Genomic DNA, 10,583 nt, shown 5'->3' on the forward strand with positions numbered 1-10,583 from the left:
CGTAACGAATAAACGGTGACAGTGTGAACCAACAACATAGAACAGGACCAGACGTGGTGTTGTTTCCTCTTTTCACCCACAGCTCCACTCTCCCTTACTGACACTAACTACTGTTATTGTTGAGGCCAGAGGATTGTGGGATTTGTAGTTTTTGACCAATCGCAGGTTGTGCTCTTTCTTTTTTGTGATTCTCCTGGTTCACACATGTATTTTTTTTTTTAGGGGCAAATGCGAGTGAAATGCTCGCCCATGGTGGGCATAAGAAAATGTAACACCTGTCTAAAATTATTTAAGACTTGAACACAATAATTCAACAAATTTAAGACATTTTAAGGCCTAAAATTTAGATTTTCAAATTTTAGACTTTTTAAGACCCCGTGGATACCCTGTTATTTCATATAAAAGTTTAAGTGCATGCATATTTTATGATGCTGTGTATTTCAGGTGTAGGTTAATATACACACACCTCAGGAGGCCTGTCATTGATTGGTTAAAACAAGGTAATCAGTAGATGGGAATTAACGTCAGATTTAGTCACGGATCACCTTCAAACTCTCCTTGTCATGATATTTGAATTAATTATACATCAACACCAGCATCTATAAATAAAGATCAATATTGTCATTATTATGTGCAATAATATGCTAAATTCATTTGTGCAATATCAATTTCCTGTTGGAACTGTGCAATATTTCCTTATTCACTGCTTTTATTCTGTTTGGCTTTACCTTAAAAGGCAGTCTAGGACGCTCCCATCTTATTTTATCTCATTTTATTTTGTATTGAAATGGAATTAATGTGGTTCATGTGCAGGTGTGTTATGTAATTGTGTCTCATGTCGGCTGCAGCACTTTCTGGCCCAAGACAAATACATTTCCCTCAGGAGACAATTAAGTTATTCTGATTCTTCTGATTCTGATTATCTGTGAATAACTGGGAGATTTTATAAAGCTATATTATAATGCAACTGTATTACATCAGACAGATTTGTACTACAGCACAGGGACAAGGAAATACAAGTGCATAAATTGAGATGTATTTAGTGGTTTGTGCCGAGGAGGCTGCAGGACATATGAAGAGCAGCTCAGTAAAAAAACTGTGCCATCATGGGCGATTAAAACAGGCAGATGCGAGTGGGTCTTGTAAAGTTTTATTGTATCTTTATCTAAAATAAAAAGGCAACAACAACACCTATGACACTTTGTAAGCGAGCTCAAGTGTTGGAGGTTTTGCCGCCTCACGGGCGCTGGTACTTGAGCAGCACGGGGTAAGTGGTGCCTATGTGCTTCTGGTTGTAGTGGTGGCAGACGATCTCCACGTCGTAGAAACTGAACTGGACTTTGACGCGCTCGTTGGGCGAGGAGAGGAAACAGAGGGTGTAGAGGGCGAACTCGAACTCGGGACTGACGCCGATGAAGATGCTGCCCTTGGGCTTGATCCCGTTCTTCCAGCTGAACTGCAGAGCCAGGATGTGTTTGTTCTCATCGGGCTGCGCAGAGAGAGAGGAGAGAAGAGAGAGAAAACACAGCGTGATGAAAGAGGAGAAGAAGCAGCTTCACAGCGTCTGAAACTAGTGTGAAGTTGAACAGGTGCTGAGAGAAACACAGGAAAGAAGACAGAGAGAGATTAGATGTGCACATTTCCTGAGTGCAGATATTTTATGCACAGAAGCCCATTGGTGCCAAGAGAGAAAAAACACATGAGAAATGATAAAATAACAAAAAAAATAAAATGAAAATCAATTTATGAACAAATCATTTTGATTTAATATCTCATGTTATCTTTTTTTCTTAATTCTTTCTATGTTTTATTCATGATTTTAAAGCGATAGTTCAACATTTTGGCAAATTGGCCCATTGCCATAATCCCTATAGTCATAGCAGTAGGTTCGTTACCTTTAATTGTCGATGCAAGCTAATTTTAGAACGGCGGAGCAGAGCCGTGAGCTGCTCAGAGCTACGCTACAGAGGAGGCTCATTATGGGATTTCTTGGTTTCAAACTCGTCAAACTCATCAAATACACAATCCAACAACTCCACAACGCTCTGGTGGACAAGTTGTGAGCTGCACATTCACCACGCTATGAGATAATAACACAACGTTACCACACAGAGTTGTTTTGGAGGGAAATTCAGAGACTGCTTGATGAAAAACTGTCCCTGAAGGCAACGTGCATCAGCGGTTTTGCATGAATTTCCCTCTAAAACAACTCTAACGTTGTGTTATTATCTCAAAATGTTGAAGTTATCTGATCATTTTGACTTTTCATCTCATAATTTAGGCTCAATAAGTCAAAATATATAAAATATTATTTATCATCAACATGTTTCTGTCTCCTAGGTTTGATGCAAATACCTCGGTGTGTCGTGTGCTGCCTTGTACGGAGGGAACAGGGTGAACGATGCAAAGTAGGATATGAAAACGATGCAACAACAAGAGGCTGAAACATGTTTCTATGTGTGACAAACCAGATTATAGACATCATTTCTGTCCCTCAATATGAGATTTAAGAGGCACCGCTCTGCTGAACACGAGGTAACCCGAGAAAAACAGCGTCTCAGTCACTTGTTTTTTTTGTTTTTTCTTTAACAGTTTGCTCTGGATGGGAAGATGAAACTCTAAGACCTGCTGACTGTGTGAGAGGTGAGAGAGCAAACAAGTGGCAGGAAGTGAAATTTCTCATCGGCGTGTGAGCGACGACGATGAGAAAGAGAGAAAACAGAAGACGGAGGAGAGGAGAGGAGAGGCCGCCGGACAAAGACAGAAAACAGTCACACATACAGTAGGGATGTCACAATTACTTATTTTCACAATTAATCGCGGTATTAAACGCCACAATTATTTAATCGTAAAGATTCCTAAATACCGTCACTTTCCAAAAAGATGATGTTGGAACCATATTGGCAGATGTGGCGCCAAAATAAAGGTAAATGCTCAGATACTGGTCCATTTAACTAACGTAACATGGAATTGGTAGGAATTTAAATGTTAGCGTGTAATTTTTAATTAAAAAAAAAGAAAGCAAAACAAAACAAAAAATGATTAAAATAAACGTAAACATTTGGTATAGATGACGATTTATGACCTGAATATTTCAAACACTTCCCCTGGGGGATTAACAATTGGTCATATATTAATAGATACTTGAAATATTTTGTGTAAACAATGAGTAATGTAGTTATATTTTGACTACACTGCAAAAACTCAAAATCTTACCAAGAATATTTGTCTTATTTCTAGTCAAAATGTCATTTCTAGTCAAAACAAATCTAATTCTACTTAAAATAAGACTCATCACATTTAAAAGCAGCTTGTTTTTAGACACGTTTTACTTCTTTCAAGCATTTTTTTACTTGAAATAAGTAGAAAAATCTGATAGTGGAGCAAGTTTTTCTTTCTTATTACAAGCACAAAAAACTGGCAGATTTTTCTACTTATTTCAAGTGAAAATTTGTTTGAAACAAGTGAAAATGATCTAAAAACAAGTTCATTTTTAGGTGATGAGTCTTATTTTAAGTGGAAAGAGATTAGTTTTGACTAGAAATGAGACATTTTGACAAGAAATAAGACAAATATTCTTGGAAAGATTTTGAGTTTTTGCAGTGTATATTTGATTTTACACATTCATAGTGTTGTGAAATTAATTAATGCATAATAATCGTGATAATCGTAACACCGTGATTATTATTTCTCTGACAATAATCGCACCAAGAAAATGTATAATTGTGACATCCCTAAGTCACACGTTTATTTTCAGAATGATGCGTGTCTTGTTGCACCTTGGGGGAGCCAGCGTTGACGCTGTAGCCTTTGTAGTCGATGTGTCCCAGCTTCTCCTGCAGGTACAGCTGGATCCAGTTGTGGAAGCCGATGACGGTTCGTCCTCCTCTCGTCTCTCCAACAAACACGTGTTCGAACCCCGAGGAGTCGGGTCTGATGATGGAGAGAGAGAGACACACACACAGAGAGACACGGTCAGGTCCCTGAACTCAGCACCGTGAAGCGTCAAAGGGATAGTTCAACATTTTGCCAAATTGGCCCATTGCCATAATCCCTATAGTCACAGCAGTAGGTTTGTTACCTTTAATTGTCGGTGCAAGCTGTTTTTAGAACAGCGGAGCAGAGCCGTGAGCTGCTCAGAGCTACGCTACGGAGGCTCATTATGGGATTTCTTGGTTTCCCTCATCAAACTCATCAAATACACAATCCAACAACTCCACAACGCTCTGGTGGACAAGTTGTGAGCTGCACATTCACCACGCTATGAGATAATAACACAACGTTACCACACAGAGTTGTTGTAGAGGGAAATACATGCAAAACCGCTGATGCACGTTGCCTTCAGGGACAGTTTTTCATCAAGCAGTCTCTGAATTTCCCTCTAAAACAACTCTGTGTGGTAACGTTGTGTTATTATCTCATAGCGTGGTGAATGTGCAGGTCACAACTTGTCCACCAGAGCGTTGTGGAGTTGTTGGATTGTGTATTTGATGAGTTTGATGAGGGAAACCAAGAAATCCCATAATGAGCCTCCGTAGCGTAGCTCTGAGCAGCTCACGGCTCTGCTCCGCCGTTCTAAAAATAGCTTGCACCGACAAATAAAGTTAACAAACCTACTGCTATAATGACTATTGTGATTATGGCAATGGGCCAATTTGCCAAAATGTTCTGTTGAACTATCCCTTTAAACCCTGAACAGGCTATAAATAAACATGCTGAGTTCAGGTTTCTCAGGGTAAACCAGTTCCCGTCTGAGCGCCACATTCCTCCGGTGGATCCACCGACCTGCTGGACCCTCTGCGGGCGTAGAGCTCGAACCAGATTCTGTTCAGCTGCTCCTTGAACTTGGTCGGGTTCTCAGGAGAGAGATTCTTCTCCACCAGGTATTTGTGGGCGATCTGCAAACAAACAGTGTGTTACACACCTAAGATACCGGTATACACATGTATTCATTTTCTATACAGCACATAACAAACATCAATCAATCAATCAATCAATCAGGCTTTATTTGTATAGCACTTTTCATGCCCATGGCAGCTCAAATGCTTCACATGTTAAAAACAAGCAATATAAGGGACACATATTGGGAGACATAGGGAACACATGTTAGGGAGACATACATAGATTTGCAAACATGTGACTGAACATATGAATAAAAGCACATATGTAAAAAATATATATACATGGAACCTGTTAGAAACTTGAACAAATTTAAAATAAAATCTCCAAATATGTTGGTCCATACAGATGTTTCTGTTTGTTTATATTGTAAAAATATGTTATGTCAAAGCCTGGCAGTTTATGTTGATATTAAACAGTGGATTCAAAAGTCTGTGACCAGTTTCCCTGAATGTAAATAAGGGAAATCATACAATATATAAACATATTGAATGTTTATATGTTTGCTGCTTAATAAACTAGAATTAAACATGAAAATTTCATATTTCATTATTATTCGGATAATACAGATATATTTAATGAATGCACACAAACAAACATTACTATTGTTTTTAGTAGCTATAAAGTTTATAACATACAAAAAACAATAGTAATGTTTGTTTGTTTGTACCTTCATTTTCATGTGTGTGTGATAATATAGGTGACATAATATACAACGACATCACTGTTAGAGAGAATATATATACAGTATAATATCGTTCAGAACCGCACAGACTAATAAAGTTGTGAGTAATAAAGGTGACGAAGTGAAGATGAGTGGTCGGTACCTTCATGGTGGGAGTCTGGATGATCAGGTCCAGGAACTTGTGGTTCTCGGCCACTTCCTCTGGAGTCACGATCTCCGGCTCGCCGGTGTCGCTCTCATAGTTGTCCAGCAGAGAGATGAAGGCTGCACACACACACACACACACACACACACACATTCATCAAACAATGACTTAGTGCAGAGTTTGGGAATATTGAAAATGTTTTTTCAGGTTTCAAGTAAAAGTTGGACTCTTGATCAGCCCCAACTATAAGCACTTTTAAACTTTTAAAGGTTAAAAACATTTCTCTTTTCATGTGCTTATAGCTGAGCTCTTTTTGAGAACTTTAAACTTTATCTATTTTCTTTTCTTTTACTTTTTTATTCTTCTTTGCTCCTGGTTTTAACTCTGTGTTTTTGTTTTTATGCTGTTTTTTTTTTAAAGTTTTGTCTTTATGTAAAGCACATTGCGTTGCCTTGGTATGAAATGTGCTATATAAGATATAAGATAAGATGCCTCGCCTTGACATATTCACTTTTTATGTTGATATTCATGTGATATTTCACTGATCAACGACTGGATGGATTCAACAGAGACGACATCATCTGCTGATTCACTTCCATTTGTATCAAATCACAAAAAAACAACTTCATTCAACATCATTTGACATTTTCATTTCTTACCCTGTGAAACAAATCTGCTCTTATTGTGTCACTTTTATTGTATTTTATTTCCCAGCATGCCAACAAACAGACTCACTAAGTATTCTCTTCTACCAATTCACAAATTGAATAACTATCAGATTTGTTTGTTTATTCACAAGTTTATTTACAGGAACCAAGATCTCCCTGTCACTTTTCAAAATGTCTTTACCTTCACTTATAATGTACATTCTCACCGCACTAGACAGTAATAATCTTACCCTATATTTACCCTTCACCCTCACATCATATCATCAGTTTAATTTGACTTACAGAGCTCCTATGTTTGGGAATGGACTACCTCCTTCACTAAGATCCATTTCTTCTTATTCACTTTTTAAAAAGCAGCTAAAAATACATCTCAACTTCTCTTGAATTTCCTGCTCTTTCCTCTCCCTCTTTCGCTCTCTCCATATCCCACATCCTCATTTTGTCTCTTTATGAGTTTAATTAATATTTTTTTTTTTTTGTAACTTATCTCTATTGTCTCTATTTGTTACCGAATCACTTTGCACTTTATCTCTTTATTTTTTTCTCATTTCTGTTCATTTTGCTCATATAATTTTGCTCATATAACATTGCTCATATAACATTGATTATGTATGCACTTTGTCTCTTTTTTTTTCTCTATGTTTATTTGTTAGCCATTGAAATGTGTCTTGTTGTAATTTGTTATAGGGGAGGAACTTATGTACGAGCCAACCGGCTTCGTTCCCTCCTTGCACTATTGAAATTTGTGTGCTAAATAAATAAACTCTAACTCTAACTCTAAACTCTTGGTGACACTTTACTGTGAGAAGCTGCTGCTGTCTGAGCTGACGACAGACGCTGACGCAGACGCTGGGAACAAACTGAGTTTAAAATAGCTCAGAGGGAGGAATCCTCCTTTTTTTAAATTCTCAATAGGACGTGGACGTCGGTCGGCCTCAGACTGAACTCTAACTAACTAACTCCCTCTGTTACGTAACTCAGCTCCTGAACCTGCTGCTGCTGCTGTGACTGTTACACAACACGTCACTGTGTCATAAGGAGATTAATGATGAAGCAGCTTCAGTCTGCAGGGAGGAGGAGGAGGAGGAGGGGGGGAGGGGGGAATCAAACCGGCAAAGGGACGTGTAGTAGGACGTGTGACGATGACATCATGATCCAGAGTTTGTGACGGTGCGGTCGTTGTGTAAGAGACACACTGCAAAAACTCAACATCTTACCAAGAATATTTTGTCTTATTTCTAGTCAAAACAAATCTAATTCTACTTAAAATAAGACTCATCACATTAAAAGTACCTTCTTTTTTTTTTGACACTTTTTACTTCTTTCAAGCTGATTTTCACTTGAAATAAGTAGAAAAATCTGATAGTGGAGCAAGTTTTTCTTTCTTACTACAAGCACAAAAAAACTTGCTTTCACTGGCAGATTTTTCTACTTATTTCAATTGAAAATTAGTTTGAAACAAGTGAAAATGATCTAAAAACAAGTTAATTTTTAGGTGATGAGTCTTATTTTATGTGAAAAGAGATTAGTTTTGACTAGAAATGAGACATTTTGACAAGAAATAAGACAAATATTCTTGGTAAGATTTAGAGTTTCTGCAGTGCACTGAGTCAGATGGATATTCTCCTCTCACCTAAAAACGTCTCCTTCTTGAAGATGTTCTCGTCGACGTAGGTGAAGAGAGGAGATCCCGCTCCGTCGTTGTTGTCGTCGTTGACCGACATGTTGTCTCCAGCTTTGCCCTGAAAACACAAACAGAAACAGAAACAGAAACTTTAACATCGGACACTTTGTTTGATAAATCCTGCAGTTCAATAACTAGAACCAGAGTAGAATATTCCTTTTAAGTGATTCTGTTATTCATGTTCTGGTTCCTGTTCCAGAGTAAATCCTGTTATGATCGATCACATTTGGGTCAAACTTCACATCTAAATGAGACGAGCTCCCTATTAAATCAAAATACTTGTTTGATTACTGAGCGTAGCTGCTAGAAAAGCACAAAAACGTCTCGGTGTAACATCACTGATGGAATATTTATCATGGAAACATTCACTTCCTCCATGAAGCTTCCCTGAAACACACTTCATTTATTCAAGTTTGTTTATTCAATTCATGTTTTGTAAGTTTCTTTTTAGTTTTCTAAAAAAAAAAAAAAAAAAAATTGTCTTGATTTGTTCATTTTTGTAATTGGATTGAAAAAGAAACAAAATACAGTATTTTTAAAAGATGGTTCTGAGTCAGTTCAGACTTCATCTCCCACAAACTCACTGTTTCTGTCATATAAATCTTTTTTTTTACCTTTACAAAACAGTTTTCTCTTTTCATACTGAGACAGACAGAAACGTGGAGAAAAAGAGCGATTTTCTGCCTCTGCACCGGTCTCGCATTTAGGCTTACTGTGACAAAACGGTAACTCCTATCAGAACAAAACACAGATCAACGGTGCTCTAAGGACTTCCTGAAAGATTTGGTACGATTTGGTGTTTCTACAGTAAATATTTTGAAGACACTGGCGATTTTAAAACATCGGTCCGTTCTGCTTCTGTCAGAAAATATGTGTATTGGAGTCTATGAGGAGCAGAGACAGACGTGGCCGCACTTAGAGGCTCAGAGTTTAAATTCTGTAAGTCTCTCTGATATTTTGAGCACATGGTGAGAAACAGAACAAGATTGTCTACAAATTTGGAAAAAATTATGTGTGTAGAGTGTAAATTGTGTCCAGGGGGAGTGTGGAAAGAGAAAAATTCTGAATATTTCTCGGGGCCTCTCTCACTCTAACCGATGATGTCACGCACTCTGACACGAACATTCCGTGCAATACACACCCATTATGATCTCAACATTTCTCAAAAAATGATCATGGTCATTGAACAGGGATTAATCAAAAACTATTTGACCTATCAAAACGTGGAGTAATACGACAATACACAAGACTTGTGTCTACTGTTTAAAGTTTAAATGGAGTCTCTAGGTGAAAGTATGCCTGAGCAGTAGACGTTTGTAAAACTCCAATGATTGGTCTTTTTCGCTCTTTTTTTTTCGCCCGTCCCATTGACTTCAATGCAAAATTTAAGTGGAAAGAGGAGAGGAGGAGGAGAAATATTGTTTTCATACTGTCAGGACAGTGATCAGATATTGATCAGTGATCAGACAGTGAGCTGCTGTGTTGAGTAAAGTTGGTAACAAGACAACAGTGGCATAGCGAATACCTGAGGGATAATTAACAGATTGAAGACATGACGTGAGGCGAAGAACCACACCCGCAAAGCGAAACTTTGGAATATAATTGTCGTATCTGTCACAATTTCGTGACGTTTATTCGTTACATCTGCAGTGTGAAAGGGCCTTAACAGTAGTGCCCAGTGCACTTGCCCCGTGGGCCTAATAAATAATGTTAAAAGCTGAGAAACACCTGTAAAGAAATGTAACTTTTTAATTATAGTCATAAAGTTATGATATTATGTTGTATTATGTGGATATATGCCCTTATATATGAGTCGTTTTAAGTAACTGAACATAAATCCAAAAACAGAAACCAAAACAGATCTGATCAGGCTTTAATATTGTCAATAATCGATCATGTTGTGTCCTCACCTGCAGAGAGATCCTGTAGTCCTTCCCAGGCTTCAGTCTGTTGACGTCGTTGTCCCACAGCTCCTGCACCATGGTCGACAGCTCTCTGTCGCTCTCAATCATGATGCGACCGGTCGCTGCGTCGCCGCTGCTTCTGGATCAGATCAGATGCTCAGAGATCGACTCTGGAAACAAAACAATCACAAAGATCTGCAGTTTAGAACGAGACGAGACGAGTGTGTGTGAGCTTTTAAAAGTCTCAATTTCCAGTAATAATCAATTAAAAGTTTATTATCTTTGTCTATAAATCCTTGAATTGATCAATATTTACTCTGATTCCTTCAGTTTTGTGTGAATACGATACCAAAAAATGTATTGTCCCACTCAGGGAAATGCGCCTTGACAGCCACAATGACAACAATACAATACATCCTCAGCCGTACTAGCACCAACATTTACATAACAGTATGGCACATATCCCATAACATAACACATACATACACCTCATAAATAATACCTACATGCTAAAAAGTCACCATAATACAAGCACTATTAAAAAAAACTATCGCATAGACTTTGGCCTCAAGCAGCAGCGTTAAGAAATTTGATGGAA

General features: G+C 37.9%; 1 protein-coding gene across 1 annotated transcript; it reads right to left on the minus strand.

Moving 5' to 3' along the window:
• Positions 1 to 1,237: 1,237 nt before the first annotated feature.
• Positions 1,238 to 10,100, minus strand: endou2 (endonuclease, polyU-specific 2; the record flags this gene model as incomplete). Its single annotated transcript, XM_083986461.1, has 6 exons — positions 9,992 to 10,100; positions 8,031 to 8,139; positions 5,727 to 5,848; positions 4,786 to 4,898; positions 3,780 to 3,933; positions 1,238 to 1,489 (listed from the first exon to the last, which is right to left on the minus strand). The coding sequence occupies exons 1-6, from the start codon at positions 10,091 to 10,093 to the stop codon at positions 1,238 to 1,240; spliced, it is 852 nt and encodes a 283-aa protein (XP_083842587.1). The 5' UTR covers positions 10,094 to 10,100.
• Between the last annotated feature and the right edge of the window lie 483 nt (positions 10,101 to 10,583).

Source organism: Trachurus trachurus, assembly GCF_905171665.1.
Source record: "Trachurus trachurus genome assembly, chromosome: 14".
Classification (NCBI taxonomy): domain Eukaryota; kingdom Metazoa; phylum Chordata; class Actinopteri; order Carangiformes; family Carangidae; genus Trachurus; species Trachurus trachurus.